This window comes from Parus major, chromosome 4 (assembly GCF_001522545.3).
Source record: "Parus major isolate Abel chromosome 4, Parus_major1.1, whole genome shotgun sequence".
Classification (NCBI taxonomy): Eukaryota; Metazoa; Chordata; class Aves; order Passeriformes; family Paridae; genus Parus; species Parus major.
This window is the reverse complement of record NC_031771.1, coordinates 20,558,305-20,583,740: the sequence shown is the minus strand read 5'-3', so window position 1 is coordinate 20,583,740 and position 25,436 is coordinate 20,558,305. Positions and strand designations below refer to the sequence as shown.

General features: G+C 37.9%; 1 protein-coding gene across 7 annotated transcripts in view; it reads right to left on the bottom strand.

The window, feature by feature from the left end:
- The window catches only part of BANK1 (B cell scaffold protein with ankyrin repeats 1), a 133,718-nt gene that overhangs the window by 96,933 nt on the left and 11,349 nt on the right, over nucleotides 1-25,436 (bottom strand). For all 7 annotated transcript variants that reach the window (XM_033513641.1, XM_033513640.1, XM_033513646.1 and 4 more), the window contains exons 2-3: nucleotides 17,405-17,803; nucleotides 9,787-9,852 (exon numbers count right to left, since the gene is read on the bottom strand). In XM_033513641.1, the coding sequence (XP_033369532.1) occupies nucleotides 9,787-9,852; nucleotides 17,405-17,803 (465 nt within the window). The remainder of the gene's footprint in view (nucleotides 1-9,786; nucleotides 9,853-17,404; nucleotides 17,804-25,436) is intronic.

Here is a 25,436-nt window from a genome sequence, read left to right as displayed (position 1 = left end):
GGGAAGGGAAGGGAAGGGAAGGGAAGGGAAGGGAAGGGAAGGGAAGGGAAGGGAAGGGAAGGGAAGGGAAATATCCATGGTTCCTTCAGATGCTGAAGTTTCCTTGAACACCTAATCTAAGTTAAGAAGGTTCAATGACCATCACTAGCTAGTAAAATCTTCCCATCCTACTCCTGTTTATATCCTCATGCCTTTAAGGCAAAATAATTCCGAATTAAAACTGTGAATTCAGGGTAGATTGTTAAAATTACTGAACCTACATGTAGATGTACTTTATTAAAGTAGCATGAATTCCATTTGCTTTAATTTACTTTAAAAATTAAATAGGCTGCACTGAAAAAGGCTATTCTGTTTCTGAATGAGAACCCCCACTGTCCAATGCACTTTAACTAATCCAGCTCAGAATATAAGCACAATAATTTCTTTGATTATCCCTGCGAAGACTACACTTTATTTAGCACTGCTCTTCAGAAAAATGAAGACCTTAACTCTTGCTGAGGAAAACAGTTATGATCCTTTTACAGAAGGCGTTACAGTACCTAAACAGGACCTACAAGAAACATGGAGAGGGAATTCTTACAAGGGCACGTAGGGATGGGACAAGGAGGAATGTCTTCAAATGCAAAGAAGGTGGATTTAGATTAGATATATTAGGAAGAAAGGCCTTACAGTGAGAGGGGTGAGACACCAGAATAGGTTGCCCAGAGCAGTTGTAGATGTCCCATAACTGACTACCGTAGGTTGGCCAGGTTGGATGAGCTTTGGGCAACCTGGTCTGGTGAAAGGAGTCAATGCTTATGGCCAGGGGATTGGAACTAGATGATCTTGAAGGTCCTGTTCAACCCAAACCTTTCTATGATTCTGTGATTATGTATGCCCAGAGCACATATTTTGGGATTGTATTCACATTTTAAGTTGCTCATAAATCTTACACTTAAACACAGAATTCACTTCAGAAGATAACTCATATGAGGTACGTGCTGCTTCTGAATTTTCTTCCTGCCACTTTAGGCAAAGGAGTCTCACAGAGACAAGAAACATTCTGTTATCAGATTGACAAAATGAAAGAAACGAATAACAAATCTGGAAGGCACTGGATTCTCAGACGTCAGCCATCTGTCAGTGATTGTTCTTCAAGGATCATGTAGATGCACTCTAATCTATGTAAAGTTCATGACAACTTTATTTCTACAGTCTGCACTCTACTTATCAAAGATGATTTTCTTCACCTTTTAATGCAAATAATTCATCTACTGAGAACATTAATCCTATTGCTAAAAAGTTGGTTTAAATTAGGATAATATTTTCTTCCCATTAATAATTGCATTTTAATATTTTTATTGTGCCTAGTGACATCTAAATGCACTATCAGAACTTCAGCCCAGTCACTACTGTGATAGCACAGCTATCGCAATAATAGACAATTAAGAAATGTGGCTCTTACATCAAAGACTAGGATATTTAAGAGGACTAGGGTTACTCTGCTGACTTGAAAGTGGCTATCAATTTATTAGCTAGAAACCATCAAGCAAGACTGCTTCACTAAATTTAAAGTCTACCTGACAATCAATGAACCAAGTACAACAGCCCAAGAACCACAGGGTTCATATTATTACAGTGCAGTCACCAAATTTTGGAGCCATCATCTCCAGCACTCAAATTCTAACAAGCAATTGTACATGATCCGTCCTCAAATGTGGAACACGAAACAACCACATGAAATGTTTGTCAGTGCTGAACAAGCAATACACCAGAGATTAAGCAAGCCTTGGCTTGTTGGCATTAACGGAAACAAAGTAGATCATAAAGGTATTAATATTACAATAATGAGACTGTAGTAACACAAATGGAGCAATGATAGACAATATTTGTTTTATGTAGGCAGAAGATGTTGCCAGATGTTCAAGTCTTTTGAACATTTAAATTTTGGACATCTTCATTGTTTGTCCTCTTTAAACTCTTGGTTTTAAACTGAAAGCAATGGCTAAGGAGCTCCACCAATTCCTGAGGCTTTCAGAAAAATTCAGAATTTACAACTGCGGATGAAGATTATCTTAAAAGAAACATAAAAGGAACATCATTATTATGCTGGACTATGTAAGAGAGAGGATTTATTAAAGGATATTTGTTGCTTGGTGAATGTGTTCTTTTAATGCTTTATATAATGGTGACCTATTCCTGAGGTTTTTAAAATGTAACAGTAACAATTAAAATAATTAATGAATAAAACCGGACCCTTTCTTGTAGGATCAAAGTATAAGAAATTATTAACTATATCAAATGATGCATAGACAACACTATGAGCCAGAAGCTAAAAAGAAAGGAAAAGTCTATGATAATCTTCCCTAGGGTAATCAGGGCAGTACTACAGGGAATTATCATCTGTTATAGAGGGTAATGTTTAATTTCCATCAGGTTACTCTTGTTGGCTTACTTTTGATGAATATCTGCTGCTGATGGCCACATTGAAAGGACTGATCTTAAATTTACGTTCATTTTAAATACTAAAATATAACACGCATTTAATGTAATTTCATTGGGGACAGAGCTGATGTTTTCAATTTCACTTCAGTGTTCTCTCCTAATTCATGTAAATTCAATACATCAACTTGGTATATTTTACATAAGACCCTTTGGAACACATTATTGCTTTCAATTTAACATTTTGAACTAAATTCATGACATGACTTTGAAACTGTATTCCTTTACATAAACTGCGAAATCTTCATACCCCGTCTCAAATCTCTTGTGTATTCAACAACTAATGCTTCACCACAGCTTCTAAGCAACTCTCCTGCCATATTCAACTTTCCCCCCACCCCAAATTCTAACCTTTCAAATACACTCTTTAGTTATCCTTACTGCAGCCTACATGAGAATTAGAAGTGTTCTCTATCTTTGATTACTTGGTAGTTGCTACATGTTCTGAGTCAACAAAGTATGTGACAGATTTAGGGCATTAAAAATAGAAGAAAACAAACTTATGAAAGATTTATGTGTTTTCTAAGGCTACCCATGAAATGAATCTCTCAGTCAAAAATTAGGCTGGTTTTACAAAAGCAAAATGCCTGCTAGCTTTACAGATTTTAGGTCCTCCTCAAGTTTTCTTAAAGCAATGCCAGCTGAAGAACTGAAACTGTGGTAAAAAGAGGTCCTCAATTAGCCCTAGAGCACACATCATACAAGAGGATGACAAATATGGGTAAATCAAGCTAGGCCGATAACGAGGAATGGGAGGGTAATTTAGCACATGTGGCCACTTTGCCACCTGAAAGAAAAGTCAGGGTGCTCCAGTGTCAAAGATTAAAATAAAGAGAATTACAGCAGATCCTTTAAGTGCAGGAAGCATCCTGTGTAGTATGGGAGGCCCAGTCTCCAGCACAATGTGACAAAAAGGCAGAGGTGGTGCCACTGGGTTCTGTGATGTATAACTGAAAAGGTTCCCGTGTATAAGTGACTTCCTTGCACCTCAGAAGCCTGAAGTCAAACAATTCTGTTAGTGCCCAGCAGAAATATGGATTTAAAAAGAACCATGCAGAAAAAAATGAAATAACCTCTTGTGGGGAAAAAAAAAAAAAACCAGGAAAAAAAGACATATGCACATCTTGTTCTTCTTGCAATCTACCATAAGTTTATCATAAACACTTATGAAAGATAATCATGTTAAAGTGTTGGTACCTGCAAATGCTGTATGAGCTCAGCAGAGAGTGCATCAGAGTGGGATTGAAAGGGAGCTTCTAATTGCACAAATTGCTGTATAAATTACCTGAGCAAGGCTGTGAGAAACAGGGAAGCAGAAAACATCCACCACACTGTGCTTCCTTCAATGGGACTGTGTTCCTTGCATGAATGTGGGATTTACTCATTTTTACCATAAGCACTCTGTAAGATATTATTTCAAAGCAAATCCCCTTTTCTGCTCTGCTGAAATTTTCTTTTACAAGGGTGAGAGAAGGCTTAGGAATGAAAAGGTTTCCAAAAATCACTGAAAATTATTAATACATACTCAAACACAAAAACATCTGACTTCAGTCTTAATTTCTTTCATTTGTTTTCTATGATGAATAAATTCCAAACCAAGAAGAAACATATTTATTAATGAACAGGCTTTAAATCATACTTCTCTGTATGTTGAACCAACCATCTTTTGCAGATACACTGACAGTTATTTTTGTTTTTCTCAAAAGCATTCTCAGCCCCAGTTTCTCCTTACTGGTTGAGTACTTCTGTCAAAAACAGTAGCTTTCTCTAAGTTGGCCTATTTTGCCCACGTCTCCAAAATATTTCTATTACTTTATTTGTGGTGTACAACTTTTCTTGCAAATAAGCATCAAACTGACAGTTCCTTTAAAAGCTATCAAGAACAGTTTTTCCTTTTCTGAATATTATATATAAGTTGCTGTTTATGTCATCTTAGCAACTAATGGTGCTGTAGTTTTCATAAATGTCTATTTCTGTCCCATAACAGCAATCCCTGAAACCCCCACATCTATTATTTTCTGAGTTACTAACACATGCAAGCAAAGATTGATTTGCTGTGAAGATACATGTTCACCTGTTCTTTTATTATCAGGTATGTTTTTGTACACAACAATTTATCACCCTGATATAACTGTAGCCTAATGGAGTCATCATGAAGGCATCTAAAGAGAATATGAAAGTCTTATTATATGTAGCCTTTTGGATCTGATAGTAAAAACAAAAGATCCTGCCTTCAAATAATTCCCCAAACTGCAAAAGACTACTTACCATGAGTTTCTCAATAATCTTTAAAAAATAACTTTCATGAAAATGTAGGCATTTTTTTCATATATATTTTCATATGATTGTAACTCTATATTCAGAGGAAATAATTTAATATAACAAAGTTATAACAATGAACTTGTTCTAACTGGTCTGTGATTTGGAAGAAATGTTTGATTTTGTCAGTCCTTTAGCTAGGATGGATATATTTAGATGCTTTTTGGGACTGATTTTTTCTTCTGCTGCATATCAATTCATGCTTTTATTTTTTTCTGCAATGAAATCTGTGACTTTCAGCTTTACCAGCAACACTAGGAACATTACTACTCTGATGAGTTTGGCACACAGCAAGACTGTCCCAGAAAGTTTCTATTAGGCATACTGATCAGTTTGGAAATAACAACTACCTGCCTGAGGTCATTTAGGTGCTGAGCAGAGAGGCTGTTGGAGACCAAGCCTGTTATTTCCAGCTTCTGGATTCTGTATACTTCTCCAGGGAGAAGCAAACTAAAGTCTGCCCCTCTGTGTGTACCAGAAGTTCTCAGTTATTGAAGCCTAATGTTTTATTAAAGAGTCCTTCCATCCACTTCAGAGTTACTGGAGTTCTACCACACTAAGAACACTTGGGTGATTTTGTTCCATTTCTCTGTGCTATCAGCATACACACCTCTCACCTCTGTTTCAGTGAAGGATTTCAGTGAAGGATTATAGAGCACTAAACATTGCCCAGAATGAGATGTGCTACTGCAACTGAGAGAGGCTATCCTCCTGCTACAGACTCAAAGTACTACTGAGGGCAAAAGGACTGATAGCAGAGGCATCCAGGGTTGTAAAACCTCCAAAATTTGTTAATCTGATAAAATGCTCCTGCAAATTCCTTACTATTGCAAAGGGGCCAGCTGCAGCTGCCTAGGGGCTCCTTTATCTCTAAACTCCAATTCAAGCCTCTCATAGCTGGCCTGGCTCAAACTGCACACTGTACTTGGACACAAAAGTGGAACACTGCTACATTTAGAAACACACACATATAAAAGGACACAGATAGAGAGGAGTCTGAGAATCAAAACGTACTTCAGGGAGGCACAACATTCAATCTGAAAAGGGGTTTAAGTTTTTACAGGAATCACCCTCAAGGAATGAGGAAATTCCTCAAGGACTGAGTAGCCAAATTTTCCCCTCTTAGCCATGTTTGAAGCTATTCTGTTTATGAAGACTATTCTTTAGAGCCATCAAAAAAGGATATGGATGGAAGGTCATGAAGTTTAACATAACTGAAGGCCTTTAACTACTGCATTGGGAGAGGCTGGGGGGAGAGACACTGGTAGCAGGCATCCTCAGCCTTCACTCTGCTCAGACATATCATTAATAATATCAAAATGTGTACTGACACAAGACAATATACTCCATGTTAGAGCATCTCATAAATCAATCTGATAACAGAAACTAGCCTGGACTGCAGCAGGTCATTTACCAAAGAGGGTGTCTTAGTCTCAGGATGACAGCAGAGCTTCAGTAACTGCACAGAGCTCTTATCAATGTCTGGATTAAATTTATGATGCTGTTCTTGATCTGTACAGCTCTAAATTACATGGGATTTGTCTATCTAAGAGACCACATGTCTCCTGTGCCATGCTGCCATAGCTGCTGTCAGCAGAAAGACTCACACCAGACATGTTTGGTATTAAAGAAGGGGGAAAAAAGTGAGTTGTCAGCAGGACTGACTCACTGGGGACAGGCTGCTTTGCAATTTACTCCCACCTTTAGTTTGAAATATCTAAAATCGATTGACCCTTAAAGTGGGCTAAAAGGTACACTGCTTTCTTGGGAACACAACCATGAGTGATATTTTTACACACATCTGAAAACCATGCTTGTTTTCTAACTCCTGATTAACCCTTTTTTTAGAGATATAAATCAGATGGTAATCTGAGGTCTTCATCTTTTAAGACATGTCCTTTAATCCAACAGAATAGACACATCTTCTTAAAGCAGGACTTTAGATAGCATTATAGGAAAAGAATAGCATAGCAGAGGTACTTTTAGAGCTCTTTATCTACAGAGGGGATGACATTTATTTTGTTAAAAAATGCTGGCCTTTCTTCAGTTTAGCTTGGTAAAGGATACAAATATACATGTATGCACATACATCTTACCTTGATGAGACCTCTGAGCAGGACCAAAATATGTCTGCTGTTAAACTTAATAGATAGACAACTATTACCCTGTAAAATCATCTTTTGTGCTGCACTTTCTCGCCCCTAATTACTTCAGTTAATTAGTGCTAGGATTCAAGCTTTAGTAACAAATGTTAAAAAAGACAAAGCTGTTTCACAGAAGGGGAGGAGCCATTTCAGAAATTGAGTATCACCTAATGGGTACCTAAATCTGAGTTTAGCTGTATTTTGCAGTTCCATAATAATGCATTCATATTTTATTGTAGTGACAAGGCTGTATACCCAGATCCTAGTACAATTGCTTCATTTTTCTACCTTAGTACAAATTAGAAATAATGATTCTTTGGGGAAAGAGAAATTCTTCTGAGGAACCACAAGGGATATTCTCAAATTGCGGCTCTGTAGTAATTATAACAAGTCTTTTCTTCTTACACAGAAACCAAAAATAAAGAAAACACATAACAACATTTATGAGCGTCTGAAGTATTGATTTATTATGTTATCACCTATAGGACCGAGTCCTCATATATTCATATTATGGTCATTAGCATTCCACAACTAGATCTTTTCCCTCACTCAGCAGCAAATCAATTGTTTTCACATCTGCTTGTAGCTCATATTTCCCCAAAGGATTTCAGTGATCATATTGTTTTTCCATTTTCCAATGTACTGCCTGACCTTTTCCCTCAAGGTCTTGCACAATTCACTTTAGTCAATCACTTCTTATTGATTGTTAGCGCTTGCTCATTCCCTGTCTATTTTTGCTTTAATGAATATAGGGGTATTTTTTTAGTGATCTTATTTTTAATATATCCTGTCATCCATTCACTGTTCTTTGCACCCTTTTTGCTTTAGATTTCTCATTTAGATATATATTTCAGTTCAACTTTCATTCCAGTTAAATTCCAAGCTGAAATTCCATCTTCTTTCAGCTTATCCTTTCTTTTGTACAATGCTTGTATATACAAAACAAACTTGAGCTTTCAGCAAGCCACTATCCACTTTAGACCTCAGCTAAAGTGCCATTCTTTTGGGAACTTACAGGGCTCTGACAAAAACTCTTTCTTGGTTTATAATTTCTCCTGACACTTCTGTTCTGTGTCTTTCAGACAATTTAGAACTGCATACACTTGCTTCTTATTGGAAAGAAGCAGAGAGAAGAGACAGCCCCTGGAAACACTTTTTCACAATCCTTCCAAAGTCAGACCCTGTCTGTTTACCTGAAGATTCACCTACATTCTGGAGGGCATAAATACCGGCTATTTTGCAGCTACCATCCTATATTTCTTGGCTTTGTAAAGACTGAGGCACTGAATCTAGGAAATTCCTATCGTTCCACTTCTTGAGCTACTTTCCCCTCCAAAGCTCTGCAGTGGTATCAGGTAACTGTTCCCTGTTGCATCAGTACAGAAGGAATGTTGACCATGCATTTCCTTACACTTGTTTGGGCGTCAGCCATAACCTCAAATACAGGATTCCATTACTGACAATGCCTCATTTCTAACTGGCTCTTTCATTCATCACAACAATGGATGATCTCTTTGGTCCTCTTAGCAATAACTAGACATCATTAACCAGCAAAGGCCACAGACAATCAGTGCTTTCAGGATGACTGCCAAAAGCTGACTGAGAAGGTCTGTTCAGGAAATTGCTGCAAAGATTTCAAGTGAAACTTCTGCTTTTAATGCAAGTCTTTCTTTGCTGCAAAATCCCCTAATCACTTTATTTCAATATCAACCATTTAGTTGACAGTAAATTTGGACTTAAAGCTGCTCTTCAAGCAGCCATAAGAAAACAGAAGTAGCTTGGAGGACCTTCTCCTCAGTCCTCTCTTTTCTTGAGATCTGTTTTTTCTAACCATTCCTTATTTTACTGTCTCAGGTTTTGGAAGTAGCAGTGATGAACGAGAGAAATGGTGGTGTCAACTTATATGACACCTGGATGATGAGACAGAAAACCTTCTTTATACCACTACACTTCTTCAGTGCACTGACCCATGGCACATTCAACACAGGACCAAAAGAGACATCCATAGAAACCTTGACAAGAGGTCTCTAGGGATAAACTAGCGCAGCTTTACAGCAGCTTTCTGCTTGAGATCACACAATTACATCCAAGATGCCAAGAGGCTCACAGAGAGACCCTTATCAGAATATGGATGGGGGTTGAATAGGAAAGAGAGCCACTAACCTCAAGAGTCCAGCAGCACAGAACTTCTCTGCCAGGAATTCTGGAGGAACTTACTCATCCCTTTCCATTGGTAAGCATGCTGGTGCTATTAAGCCAATTTGCTACAGTGTCAACCCAGAAATAAAGTTCTCTAAGTAAGAACTGAGGACAGGAGACATGCTTTGTAGCTATTTACTAAAAGCAGGTTAAGATTTTGTAAATCTGTAATTTCTGCTAGAACTCTTGATAAACTTTCAAAGCTACAGATAAACCAAAATGGCAAATGTCAACAGGACCTGAAGCTATGATGCAGATCTTCTCCCAGCCACTGGCTGTCAGTGAATGATGCTGTAAATGTGATGTGAGTAGGACTGATGTAAATGAAATTTTAAATCAGCTCTTTCTTACAAAAAAAGAAAGAACAGGAAGGGAAAGGTCTTCATGTCTTCCTTTTTCTCTACACTGAAATCACAGTAAAAACCCTGTTGTATCTCCTCCCCTTTTCACACTCCTCACAAGATTGTGTAGGTATTGATGTGGGGGTGTATGTCTGAGAACAAGGCATGTTCCTCTACACAGTTATATGCTATGGTAGGGATGGTTTATTGATTTTCATATCTAATGAGATGTAAGAGAACAAACCTAATTTTCTGAAAAGTACTGGTTTTATTCTGTGAAATGTAAGGGGAATTCAACTCACCATCTATAAGAACTGGTTCATAGATGTAAGACACAGAGTCTCCAGGATTTTCATCCCATGGTTTATCTGGGAAAAAAAGAAGAAAGAAGATAATATCATCACACTGTTTTCCACTTCTTTTTTTGGATGAAAATCTATATATATTTTGAATGTAAGATAAAGTTAATTAAAGCTATTATTCTGCAGATAGAAAAAAAAATAAATCATAGAACAAATCCAAGGGCTAATACAGAGGAACAAGCCCAGAGAGATCTTTAGATTCAACTGCATTTATCCCTTTTCAGTAAATGTCCCTTTGACTGATTTTTTTTTCAATTTACCAGAGCTGGTGAGAAATGTGCGCTTAAGGAAGAAATTTCCCTGAAAGTCAATACAGCAAACAATGGGAGAGGAGTTGGGAATAAGGAAAGAGAATAGAATCATGTGCAGTGAAGTGATAATCTGAAATGGATGCAGACATTGCAGTTTGGAACACAAGACAAATGTTCAGTGCTCTGTTTGATAATACAATAGATCTTTATGTTATGTGCAGTATCATAGCATCATAGAGTGGTTTGAGTTGGAAAGGACCCTGAAGACATCTAGCTCCAACTCCTTAGCCATGGGCAGAGACACCTTCCACTAGACCAGATTGCTCAAACCCCATCCAACCTGGCCTTGAACACTTCCAGGGATGAGGCATCCTGACATGACAGCTTCTTGCAGCAAACCATTCCAGCACCTCACCACCCTCATTGTAAGGAATTTCTTCTTTACGTCAAACTTAAACCTACCCTCCTCCAGTTCAAAGCCATTCCACCTTGTCCTATTCCTGGAACCTTCTATACTCTGGGCTGAACAAAACCAATTCTTTCAGTCTGTCTGCAGGAGAGGTGCTCCAGTACTCTTAGCATCTTCATGGACTCCTCTGGACTTGCTCAAACAGGTACATGGGTTTCATATGTTGGGAGCTTGCAGAGTTGAATGCAGCACTGCAGGTGGGGTCTCACCAGGGCAGAGCAGAGGGGCAGAATCCCCTCCCTGGCCCTGCTACCCACGCTGTTCTGGATGCAGCCCAGGATGTGCCTGTCTTTCTGTGCTGTAAGAACATGTGTTTATCTTCTCATCACCCAACACCTCTGTCCTTAGGGCTGAGTTCAACCCATTCTCCACCCAGACTGTATTTGTATTTGGGATTGCCCCTATATGTGCAGGACCTTTCACTTGGCCTTACTGGCCTTCATGAGGTTTGTGTGGGCTTACTTCTCAAGCCTGTCAAGGTCCCTCCAAATGGCATCCTTTCCCTCCAGAGCATCAACTGCACCACACAGCCTGGTGTCAGCAGCAAATTTGCTAAGAGTGCACTCAATGCCACCAAAAATGATGCTAAACAGCATGCAACACACAATCACTGAATGGGTCTGGTCGGAAGGGACAACTATGGCTCATCTGGTCCAAACCTCCCTGCTCAAGCAGGGCCATCCGGAAACACATGGCACAGGATTATATCCAGACAGCTCCAGTGAGGGAGACTCCACAACCCCTCTGGAAATCTGTTCCAGTGTTCAGTTACCCATGTAGTGAAGAAGTTCTTCCCCACATTTAGGTGGAACATCAGTTTCTGCTCATTGCCTCTTGTCCTGTTCTTGGCATCACTGAGCCTGCCTCCATCCCCTTGACACACTCCCTTCAGATATTGATAGACACTGGTGTTGTCCCTTCTCAGTCATCTCCTCTCAAGGCCCAACTCCCTCAGCCTGTGCCATGTAAGACACTGTATTAACATTTTCAGGACCAAGTTTTGGGCTCACAGCCTTTTAAGTAAGTACACAGGGGTGCTACCAAGAGAAAATCTGATTCTATTTTTTTACTATGAACTTAAAAAGGTGTTATACTTCATTTTTTCAGGCATAAGTGACAATTTCTTTAGTCTGGACTGCAAAACAACACTTATTTTATTCCATTTCTGAGAAGATGCCACTAATCTAACAGAAGTAACGTTATGGTGAAATTACAAAGAGCAATTTTGCTATAACAAGAGTTGTGTGCAAAAAAGTATACAAGGGGTACCTTTACAGAGATCTCCTCTAGATGCCTTCCCATGATAACTTTTCAGTAACTGTGACTGGTAACCACAGTGCAAGACTCAATCAGACTCAGCAATACATTACATGAAGGACACATAAGACTACAGATCCACACAGCCATTTTACAACATTGCATGGAAAAATACTTGCTGGGAGTCTTAAATTATTTGTCAGCTTTAGAAACTGTCTCACAACTGAAATTAAATACTGACTGGTGACTGAGCCATAAACAGTACATAAATTTGGATGATGTCCATTTCAAACCTTGAAAGAGCAGACTAAAAATGATAAATCCATTAATTTATTTTTAAAATAAAAAAATATGAACTAAATAAACAGAAGTAAAATTGCAGTATAATAAGTTAGTACATGCTGTTACACTAACACTTATGTTCTAGTCATCTGACTTTTATTATTAACTAAACTTTTAATGAGTGTCATAAATACTGCTAAAAATGCTAAAAGAATTCTAAAAAAATGCTAAAAAGCTTTAAGATGCCAGTGCACTCACTTTTCTGGGTGCAATAATTTTTCATCCATTTACTGTCAAAAACAAGAGGAAAAAACATCACATACATGACACACTTCAGAATCTAAGGGTACAGGTTACAATGACTAGCTACACATATTAGAACGTGAGCTGTTAAGAACCTAACAAAACTCACAAATAAACCCTAATAAGTAAAGTCTTTCCTGAATTTTGCAGAAAGAAGGAGAACAAATAGCAGAGAAGTCAAACAGTTTAAGTGACAGGGGATGGCAGTCTCAGCATCTCAACTGGGGTTGCCACCTCCAGACAATAACTTCAGTTTCTCTTCTGCTTTGAAATAGCCAGGATCTCATGTCAGATGAAAGAAGTTAGTGACACAAACCAGTATTTTGTTGGCAGTCATTACCAACCCCCGTCACTGCACTGGCATCCCTTCTGTGTGGAATGGAGAAACACACCATCTCAGGAAGATGTAATACTCTGGTAATTTTAGCAGTCCCTGCAGAGCAGTTCAAAGACTCATTGGCAGGGCAAAATGGAAATGAGAGCTATACTGCAGCACACACCAACTAACAAAATGCCCCTTCTGCTCTTGTGCTTATGATAGAGTCTCACAGATTATTTTGTTTTTTTTAAAAAAAAACATAATTGGAATCTGAGGTACTCTGGAATAAGCAGATGACATCACTACCTTAAAACACCAACAGTGGTATGCACTGTTTGAATGTAAATACTTTGGGGAAGGAGCAAACAGAGGCACAACCATGTGGTCTCTTTTATTGAAACCTCTCCTGGCAGTGACTGAGGCCAGAACCACCCACCTACTTTCCTCTATTTACTCAGTCTTGCATGTTCAGGGGAGAAATCTTCACAACCAAGACTTAGGTCACGGTCACAGACACACACACACACACACACACACACACACACACAATTTAGTATTCACAAACAAAAAAGACCAAAAATTCTAGTCTTTTTCTTTCTCCTTCATCTTTGTTTTTTTTAGCACTCTAGCTTAATTTTCACATAGACTCCAAGTCAGTGTCGAAATTTAGGTGAATCACTTGGCCACTGAAGCCAACAATAAAGTTCCCACTTAAATTAGCTCATCCACACAAGTCCTGCTCACAGACTAAGGAAATCCATTGGCATTTATTACTTGTATTTTAGTGTCAGTGTGAAGAGGATTTTACAGAAGAACAAGCAATGCAGTGGAGTCAAAATGTGAAATGTTACTTCAGTATTCAATGTTATACCAACTTACAATAAAAGGGAGGAAATAGATATCATGAAAGTTATGGCAAAAATATAATTATTTCTTTCTCTTTCTTGTGGTCTGCACAATGGAAATTGCCCCCTCAGTATTTGAACTGGTCTGAAGATCTGCATGAGTTAAGCCTTATTTTAACTCACAGCCTGCTTTTTCCACATTTACTTATTAGAGAAAAACACCCTATGCTGTATCTCATTTGTCCATATCTGTATCCTACTACTAGTTGCAAAATTAGTTTTCTTAACATTACTCTTCTTGGTCATTAAAATTGAGTGCAGATACATGGAATACCTTTCAGTTTAGTAAACAATCAAAAATTAATGGCACATTGATGTCTTAGGTAAAAGTTACAAATTTGTTCTGAAAATCTTTCCTGGGCTGTCAAAGACTCTGGGTAACATTTTCTACTTGGGTTATGTTACTTCATGTATCTCTCACTTTTTAATACAATAGCAGGTAATGAATGGATACATGTAGATTTGATGAGTGGTACTCAACTATAAAAGTTTGTACAAGTAAATTCTCTTCATACTTTGGATGAAGTAAGAAAAAAAGGGATATTGCTACTTGGGGAAAAGGCTGCAAGTGGAAGTGACAAGAGTTGCTTTTGCTGAGCTTTAAAAAATGAAACCTAATAAAACTGCAAGCAGACTAATAGATACTTATGACTCCTGTGCTGTACCAAGAATTCCCACCAAAAGTCTAATAAAAGTGTCAGTGCACTTCAGAAACAGTGTCACGGAAAATTATTTGTATTAGATAAGACCTGTTCTCTTTTTGTGCCATTATTACGGAGGACAACTGCAGGAGAAATTGAGGACATTTAAGAATCTAAGCTAACTACCTACAGATGCAAATATCTATCCACAAATCCTTTACATAAACACAGGCTTTCCTGAATTTGAAGCCTTTCAGGATTAAACAGAAAAACCCCAGCTATGTTTAGTACCCCAGGATACTGAACTAATACATTGAAAATATGCCAATTTAATATAAAAAAATGTACCCAGTTCAGAAGACCAAGAAACAAGTAGTAGAAAGAAACAGGAGAAGGGAAAGACAGATGCAAGCAAAACATATCTCCTGATTCTACTTTCAACAGTGTTGGGAAAGGCTGATAAAGAAAAGTCAGAATTCTAGAGTCTCACTGGGCCATCTTAGATGTTAACATAGAATAATAAAACTTCTGAGTGTTCTCCTCCTTCTCTGCGGGTTATCTTTTTCATGGCAATATGCACAGGACCTACAGAATTCAAAACCAACTTGGAATCTGAATGTGGCATTTTCAAACAGTGACATACTTTACAAACAAATCCTGCAAAAGGAATCTTTTGACAGCAGTAAAAATACTTGTGTTCCTCTTCATGCAGAAGATGAATATTATAAAGTCTGTCAGCATTATGGAAATATATGTTAGAAAGGTCACTCTCCATGTCTTAGTTCTCCCTTTACTCCTCCTAGAACATGTTCAAACAGGTATGACAAACCATTCAGATTTTGTGTTTGAACCACATTGCAGACAAACAAGCTCTCTGCTGAGTACAAACCCCCCTGCATCTTCTGTTTTATTGAGTTTTACTCAATATTTTAATTAGTTTTGCTTTTTGGCTAGAATTTTCGGCATATATACTACTTTAGAGCCAGAAGGAAGTTTTAACAGATAAATCCCTGTCTGTTCCAAGAAGATGAGACCAGCACCATAGGTGAAATATTCGTGGAGGTATATAAAACAAGACACTTTTTCCATTGCATGTTGTAGGGATAGAGCAAAGAGAATAGCACCTAGGAGAGAAGAGCCTGCTAAGAACTTACCTTGCCTATGAGTTTTCCTGAGTATGGGGAAATCAGTAGTGGAAGGCACCTATGCTATGCCACTGTTAACATTCTCCAAGAGAATGTTAAACTGTGAGACAACAACCTGATTTAGCATCCATCTTCAGCTGTTCTAACTGCCTGCAGGCCACTCCTGAGTCCAGGCATCCATTAATCCTGGGATCTCGATGGCCCATTGTCCTAAGGGATTAACAGAATTTAGCTGGAGTGGAAGGCATGTGGTGGGGCCATTATAATTAACGCACATTATTAAGTTTTTAGACTAGTAGAGAGAGTTCTTGTCAATACTGAGGAGACAAGAAGATACAATGGTTGAAAGAATAAGTTAAGAGTATTGAACAATTTAACAGGAAAAAAAAAGGAAGGGAAAGCCACAAAGATGGTACACAAAAGTGTTTTCATCACTATCTCTAAAAGGGTCAAGAATATAAGGGTCTAGGGATGAGCACTGAAAACAAAAGGGATTGAAAACAATGATCCATATGAAGAGAAATGGGAAATGTGTGTTTGGTCCTGATGAAAGGCAAAAAAAATGTGCTCCAAGGGAAAAATAATCCTTGTATATACTAAACAACCTCTTAGCCAATAATTTTAAATACAAGGCGAAAATCTTCTTTCCCAAATGTGCAATCTGTCAAAATCCCTGTTATCACAAAGGCTAAAAGCTTAACAGACTTAAAAGACTATTATATATACAGACACCATTATCTTTAAGCAAAGGTAAATAGTGACAAACAATGCACATCTTCATTCCTCAGAGTTTAAATCAGCACTCAGATGAAAGCAAATCTCTTAGATGGAACACTGTCACTGTGCAACAGAGAGCAGATCAGAGGTCTCATATCAAGCACTGATCTAAGCAGGCCTGGCTGATGGCCAGGCAAACCACAAAAAAGGGCCAGAGCAGTTCTTAGCTGCAAGTGTGAAGGAGGGCTTAGCCCTGAAGCACCAGGCATCATCACCACTTCCAGACCTGGATCTAACTCAGTCCACCGAACTTGTCTGATCCTGGCCACAGTCCATGCATCCCAAGTAAAGATGTACATAGTGAGACTGAGGCCTTCAACAGCTGTTCATTAATTCAGCTTCATCTCTGAAGTTGCTGATATTGGTCACTGTCAAAGCAGAGATCATAAGAACCCCTACTAAACATCTGGTATTACACATAAGTCCCAAGGGCACAGGCAATTAAGTATTCTTGTGAATGCATTGACATAAGCAAACAACTTTCCTGTGTCTTCTAGGAAACTTTAATGTTGCAGAAAGGTTTATAATTTCCTGTGCATGCATCAACTGATAGAATCTAAGCACAGTTACTTCCTATATACATACACACAGAGAACATAGACCCACTGTTTTCATCCCATTAAAAAACTGCCAAGAAGCTTCAGTCTGAAGCTACATATTGGATACAGACAGAAATGGCAAACATTACCTTCTGAAACCAAAACAGACAACTGTAATGAGCCCAAATCATCAAGTCTGAGATATGTACTGACAAAAAGGTTATTCAGTACTGAAGAGAAGATGGCTGGGGAGGAAGAGTCTAAAATGTTCTTTTGAAAATGCTGATCTCATAGATTAGCAGACTGTGTGTATACATTTTCTGGGCAGGTTTTAAAGCCCTATAGTATACTTACACTTACCTGCTTAAGCACAAGGCAGCAGGGACATCCAGCTAGGCCACTCATTCAGATGGGGTCGCTCTACCCCAGTGTTCAAAAGAATATTCTTGGTTACTCATGTGCATCCAGCACTAGGTTAAGCTCTGAGTAAAAATCCTGAACTGCAGGATGTCTTCCTCAAGCACAAGCTCCCATTCCAATAAAATGGCACCTTGCATTTAACAAAGACAGAAGCACAATATTCTGCTTGGTAGACAAAATCTTGCCTTAATAGCAAGTGCTGAGAAGAGGTAAGAGACCTAAGGAGTACAAACAAGCAGTAGTATATTACCTGGTTGAATAATTTCTTTAACAACAGAAATATATTCCTCAGGTTTCTGATCAGTAGAAATCTCTTTGCTGCCTCCAGCTAAGGTCAGTATCTCATAAAGGATCTCTGAATTCTCCACTCCGCAACGCAGAATTACCACATTATCCGGAGGTTTTAGAACTTGTTCCAGAAAATAACTTCTCTTTTGATTCAGGCAGTTAAGAAGTCCACATGAGAGTATCAGGAGTTTACACTTATAAGCTGGTAAACAGAGTAGCTCCTGGTGCTTGAAAGATGAATTCTCTAGATCGCAGAGTAAGATTCCTTCTTCGTTCGCTATGAGTCCAAAAAGAGATTTTAAGTACAGAGCCCACTCTTCTGCTTCTTGTTCATATATCACAAGGATATCCTTTGTAGTTTCTAAAGAAAACATAAAAAAAAAATAAAATCAAATGTGTTTTAAATCCGTTACAAATATCAGAAGACAGATTGTTTGTTTCCCACCCCTAGTAAAAACTTGAGGTGCTCAAGAAATTACCTTCAGCAGAAATCAGCTCATCACCTTGAGATGACAACTATCTCCTTATTTCTACGACCAAGATAAAAAGATTATCCACAGAAATACTGGAAAAATAGCTCAGGATATTATGTTTGGAATAACTAATATTTCAAAATAAATATTGAAACTGCAGTGTAGGAAGCAGAGTGCATTCACACAATTCTGCTCACTCCTAGAGTCTTAACAAATGGGTGATAGTATTAAAAACTGAACACTTAGCTTTTAATGACAGAAGTAAAGACTATATATTTGAACACATGAACATGATCAGACTTGATTAGAAAATTAATTGGTATGTTTAGGATATTTTTTCAGCATGGTGTTAGGACAGTAATTCATGATCTTTCTTTACTGTCCTTATTCTAAGAAAATTGCTTGAGACCTGACAAAAATAAACATAGAACTGTATTTTTTTAGTTCTCTTTCCCTTTAAGATGTAAAACATGATGCTAGCAAGAAAACTAATACTCTTCCACAGCGTTACTAGGGTGACAGTTCGAGACAGAGGCAACAGACACAAGCTTAAACACAAGAGGCTGCCTTGTGCATTGGGAAATGCATTTTTTTTTAGTGTGAGCACTAGCACAGGTTGCCTGGAGAGGTGTGGAATTTGTCTCCTTGGAGCTACTCAAAAGGTGTTGGATATGGTCCTGGCTCTAGATGTACAAGAGAGCTCCCAGATATCCCATCTAACCTCAGTCATTTTGTGGTTGTGTGAAACCATTAAAAACTGTGATTTGATGAGCAACACAGTAACAACATACATCAAACCAGGGTAGCTTAATAGTCCCAGAGTAGTTCACAATCACAGCCCTGTGGAACAACAATGTGAGGCTGAGGAACAGCCACAGCTTCTGCACTTCACCTCTACCCGTAGCTCACGGTGTCTGCCTGCTGGTCAGGGTCAGGCACCCTGACTGACACTTGCCTGTAGCTCACCACAGCTCCTTAGAGTGACAAAGCTGCACTGTGAGGATCAGGAGACATGGAAACAGGGGGTGTACACAGAGTTAGAATGTTTTCGGGGCACACAAAGGATGTAGGTAGTGGGATGCACTGTACAGTTGTAGCTAAGGAGAATAAAAAACTTGTCAAGGATCCCACATAAGTCCACGTATAAAAGAAGAAATGGAACCTATATCACTAGTCCAGGATTAATGCTTAAAATATTTGTCCTCCCTTCCTTTATAAGAAATTTTTCTACACTTTGTTCATCCATTCTTTACTCTGGAGATACTCGAAACAAAGTTTACCCAGAAAAAGCTGATTGATTGTAGAATAGGGACACTATCGTTTAGTGAACTTGAGTTCACTATATGTTCACAAACTGCTTGGAGGACAGGTGCCATCTTTTCAAGATTTGTGAATGCTCACCCTCTCACAAAGTTTTCTGTCACAGGAAAACATAAAAGGTCATGCTCAACATGGTAGCAGGTGACAATATTTCAAGTTAACTAACTCTTACCAGTACATTAGAGCAGGGAATCATTTGTCAAAATGTATTTGGAGAAGTGATTACTGTACTTCCCATGGTAAAAATAATCTGAAAAATACCCATTTCTGATGGAATTCTGAAGGTTAATAGTAAAAAAAATAGCAGTGTATTTCTCATTTAACTCAGAGCAGAATTGTTTGCTTTATGATGCTGGGATAAAAAAAATCCAATTGCTGAAATGTCATTTTCAGAATCTCATCTGATCTTCCATAACATTCAGACAGACATGCACGAAGTAGAAAGAAAAGCTATTAATTGCTGCACAGTTTCAAAAGAAGAAACTGTATTAACAGTGCTGTAAAGCCAGAAGCTCTTTCAGTCTGACCACAGTTTCATATCACAGAAAATGGAACAAGCATGTACCTTCTATTTTCAGTCCTTACTTGTGGGGACTGACAGTGGTCAAATAAGAAATTTTTAGGCTTCAGGCACTAGCTCAAGCCTGTGAGAAAGTCAAATACACAACTCTCTCACTCTGGTCTGAGAAATCACAAGGAGGAATCCAAACAGTCTGTAGAGAAGGAAAACAACCTTTGCAGGTGTTGTTTGTCCCCTTGCTGTTTGCCTGTAAGAAAAGGTCAAGGGTGTTGTTCCTAACTGTCCAATGATGGTGATGTGTTGGTTTCATGGCCAGTGACAGTTTTACCTTTTTGGACCTTCTCAGTTTTGTCTTTAAAAGAAGATCTGGAAGAATAAAACTTGCTCTCTTTTGCAACTAAGGCTGGAGAGTCTGTGTCATCACAGTTCCTAATACAGTGCGACACCTATTAACTAAAAGTACTGTAGTGGTTCTTTAAAAATATGGATATAAAGACAATATTTACACCATAAGGAAAATTTAAGAATTAATTCTTTACACTTCGTTGGAATTTACTTAGTTCTAACTTCTAGCTGTAATATTATTTCATATTTTTCTGCAATCCTAAAGCAGCATCTATTCTTCTGCTCTCAGAAATCTGTCCCCTAAGGTCTTAAAGATGGGAATCTAAAAGATTCCCATTAAGTGACTCTTTGCCTTGCCTTCATTACAGTTTGTAAACTGGGATTAATAATCCTCCTGCTACAATGAAGACATTATAGAACTCCTAATTTTTTTTCTGCACTTTTGTGAACCCTCCTGCCTTTTCAAAATACTTTCTGAGAAAACCAGAACTGCACACAGGGTAAGGGTTCCTTATACAGTGCATGGGAAGAGAAAAATAACCTTGGGTATGCACATGGGCTCATAAAAAAAGAATTTCACATTCATTCACCCCTGCTCAAATGGAAAGTCCAATGCTTGAGTACTCAAGAAACACTAAAGATAAAAGTGAGAAACATGCATTGAAAGGATAAAAGAAGACATAAAGTAATTCCACTTCCATATGGAATATCTGCACCAGTCTGAAGCTTTGATCTTAGCTAAGCAGGAATGAGAAAGGGGTTTTATGATGTTTATTGAAGGCTCAACTGCATTTCTTCTTAACTCTATTGATTTTTATATATGAGAAAGAAAGCTTTGTTTGTATAAGAAAGGGGAGTGAAATATATCTAACACCACACTTGATGGAATAAAGGCTCTGCAACACCGTCTCATAAAGCTCTAATGCAATATAGTTCCCCTATTTAATTTGTCTTTTCTATGTACAGAGGGAAGAGCCATGCTGTTGAGCAAGGGTTTTCATACTGCAGTTTGGTGCAATGTTTATTGAAGGAAGCAGCAAGTGCTATCAAGTTACCTATGGGGAACCAAATGTGGGTATGTTATGAATTATAAGCTTGCATTTTATTTTTTTTCTGACATTGATCTGCCTTCTGTACCAAGAGATAACTTCAGTTATAAGCAGGAATGTAAGGCTCACATTTTACGTTCCCCAAATTGTACTAAAAGGTGAAATATCACTATTTTGAAATGCTTGCCTGAATTGAAATTTGGAGACAAAGTTTACCCTACAAATAGCTACAATGTCCCCTATCAAAAATCTACTCTATATACTAGTAGCTTTTTTCTGTCATACAATGTTTTTGCCTTCAGAAATTCTACTAAGATGCATATGCAGGCAGCTTACTTGAAAATTAAAGCCCAACAAAACTCTGCCTTCAGAAAAGTATTATTTTAACCTGAAACATTAAAAAGATCAAGTCTTGCTCTAATGCAGCACTACCCAGTACTGAATATACAGTAACAACGCTCAACTTTTCAGCCAGAGTTTTTACCCCTTCATTATTTTCATCTCCTAGTGAATAATTCTTTGAATTAACAGCACTTGAAATATAATGTAAGTTGAGATTAATTTTGTTCCCTTGAAAGTTAATGTAATAGAAACTATCATATCCTGACAAAATTAAGCTGTGCTTCATCTGCTCCTACTTGGAAACTGACTCAAAGGTAGAAATAAAATGTATTATTAGTTCAGCACCAAGAAACAGTAAGAGAATTTATGCAGTCATCCATAACCTGAAAGGGGCTCTTCTGACAAGCAAAACTCTTCTCTAGCTACTGGTGTATGGTTGGCCAAGAAAGGATATCTCAGCCCAAGAAAGCACACCTCATGTCAACTGAAGAGCTCTTTGAAAAAATCTGCTAGATCCTATGAGACTACTGTGACCAAGGAATCAAGAACATGTGTATATAAGGCAAAATAGCATGTCTTTTATGGCAGGAATTATAAGACATAGTAGGGGAAGAGGGGAAAAAAAAAGCAAGTGAATCAGAGAGTTAAGAGTAAACCTCAAGAACTCTGCAATGCACCAAACACACCAGGATGGCAAAGAAAACAAATTGAAAATTGGGGTCTGGTAGCTTTTCTTTAACTGATTCTCAATTTAAGAACCTTGCAATCTTGTGAAAGATAATTTCTGTGTGCTTAGAAATAACTAAGAAGCACGCGGTAACACTCATCTTTGAGAATAACACTGCACAGGTATCAGCTCATCCTCTATCTTTCTTAAGGCCTTTTAGGTTTGTAGGAGTTTTTAAAGGTTTGTAGGCGAAATGCTTTACTTCTAGACATCTTTGGCCTGCATTTTACCACAGTTGTTTCCAAAAATTCAGCACTAACATACTTCATTTGACTTAAATATGGGTGATTACAATTAGGATAGGGTTTAAAAATCGGGTCTACGGTCCCACTACCTTAAGATGTTTTGGTGGAAAAAAAAGTCAGGCTTGAACATCAACTTTTACCCAAATTTTAATGGAAACATGGATCACCATATTTCTCAGGGTTGTCCAGAGCCTTTTCCAGTTAGGGTATTGGAGCCTAACAATGGAATTCCCTGCTGTTCACTCAGCCAGGAACTCCTTTAATCACATACCAAGCCTGCCACAGTCAGACCTAATAAAAATGTCATGCAAGTCTGTTTGCAATCCTCAATCCCATCAGCCTTCAATACCTGTGTGAAGAAAACACCCTCTCAAACTTTTCTCCACCACTGTGCTGAGAAAGGACAGGATCAACTGCTAGACAAAACACAAAATGTGTCCCTTTTATTTCTTCCCATCACAGACATCCACACTTGGGGAATGGAAGGTTGGTTGATTTTTTAAAAAACAGCAAATCTTAAAAGGAAAGACATTTGGGAAAGAAATATATGGACTCTGTTTGCATGCAATGAACTACTGTCTATCAGCAAAAATTTGTTAAAATAAGTACAATAGTTAAATATCTCAAAGGAGAAGTGGAAAGGCACAGAAGTTCTTGCTTACTTTCTCATAATATATTGATGAAAAATTTGGGCAACATAAGTGATATGGAATAACATCCATTGCATCTTTAATTCTTCTGTGAATAGCAGATTACACTCTCCTGGATTACCATACCTTTTCATGCTAAAACCTTACACAAACAGAAGCAGTATTTTATTTTCCAGGCAAGCAGTGCCAGGATACAGCTATTTAAGACTTTACAAGTTGACTTCACTCCCCTACTTCAGCCTATAGGATGAAACTATGGATATAATTAAGAGTCATGACACAATGAAAAAAAAATAAATGAGAAATGGAAGCCTAAAATAACTCAGAATCACCTCTTTGCTCAGAGATTTTCAAAACTTTTCTTCTAATTTCAAAAAGATTCATTTCCATCAGGGCTGTATGTAGGAAAAGAATGACAAGCATATATACTAGTTCAAATGAGACTAGAATCTAAAGATTTTTAGTCTCTTGGCCCCTTGGCAATCTTTTGACAAAGATTCAGCCATTCATCTCTTCTCACTGCTTGCCCTGATCACTAAGAGTGATATGATAAAAACTGGAAAAAGTCTCACTAACACTTCAACAACCCCTGAAATCTAACATTTGGAAACAGAATGAAAACATTTAATTCAGCGCTAATAAATGGCCTTACCATAACAAACTGCCCCTCACCCATCCAGAAGGAATTGATTTTCCCAGTCAGCACACCTCACACACATCCAGTAAATGTGTCTCAAAATGCACCTCCAGCTCTTGGTTGCTGGAATTCTGCAAGGCAAATCCCTTAAGCAAGCCAAAATGCATTCAACACGGGAAGGACAGCAGAAAGCACTTTAGAACTACTTGCAGATAATGGAAAATGTTTTCAAGGCAGTTCATGTTGCTTCTCTGAGGTGTTCCAGTAAAGGAAATGAAAAGTATAAAAGCCACTTGTAAACTTTAGAAATCACAAAGTAGCGAAATTGCTGCAGGGCTGTGGTACACCTGTTTCAATTAAAACAATTATCCTAAAACACAGGGCATCCCTGCCCTCACTGTATCAACCAGCAATGGCACTTCTACTCTCAAACGCCTATTTAACTAGCATGTAATAAGAACATTTTCATAATTTATGTACCTTCTGTTGGTAATTGCTAAATTTTAGGTGAAAACAAATACTTGCTCTATCTGTGTAAAATAGAGCCTCATGTCTTCTTCCTTCTTACTAAGCTTAGTGAGGTCTGGAATGGGCAAAATTAGGTTCTACAGAGAAGAACAAGTTTTGTACAAATGACATCAATTTACACTTGATCTAGTTGGTTTTCCCTGTAAACAAATTCCATTGATCTTCCCCTACAGTAACAATGGGAACATGGAACCAAATAAATTTCTGGGATGTATTTCCACAGCATTGACCTGGCACAGGTAGACCAGAAAGATACCTGACTATCAAACATGACAAAGCTAACATTATTCCCAAAAAGCTGTTTGTCATTAAGAAATATGTCCTCATTACCTGGTTTAGGCCTCTGTCTCTGGTCTGTCCCACGAATCCTTACAGCTGAATACCTACTGATGGACAGGTGCTTTCATTTTTAATGAACAAGGCTAAACACAAACATGAGATATAGAGGTCAAAACTCATTTCTCTCTTAAAGTAGACCTTGTCTTTTATCACAATTGCAGTGAGGCAGAATTTTCTGTCATTATAGCCACTTCCTTGAGAGCAAATCACACCTTCAGTAGATTTTAGTGCAAAACAACCAGGTAATTCAGAAATTATTTAGACATGAACAAATCATGAAGAGAAAAATATACTATAATGACAGCATGAAGAGCTGCAGTAATACACTACTTTTTTATGACTGCTGTGGAACAAGTCTTTAAGGTCACATGAAAACCTGAACAAGTCTTCAAAGTCTGTAAAACTAGAATCTGTATCAAGTTTGCATTAACAGATGCTATTGCGACCAGAAACAGCCGCCACCTGAAGATTTCCCTTACACTAGCATTATAACTACGGTTTTACAACCATTAAATATAAAAAAATAAATAAATTTCAAAATGTCCTGTTAGGGGAGACCAAAGCATTCTCTTCTTTATTTGATTTTTTTTTTTAATTGCCAGTGTTTCCCTTATCAGGATCTCTTTAGATGTTCCCATCCTGACTTAGTGCAGGCAATTTTGGATTTATGATCACATTTAAATCCTACTCACTTAAATTCAAAGTTATTTTGCCCTCTCTTGCTTATTTCCTCTGTCCCCTTTGATTCCATTGTTACTTCAATTTCTCACAAATTCTTAACTGTAATTTCTTCAAAATAGGAAACAAATAAGGGAATAC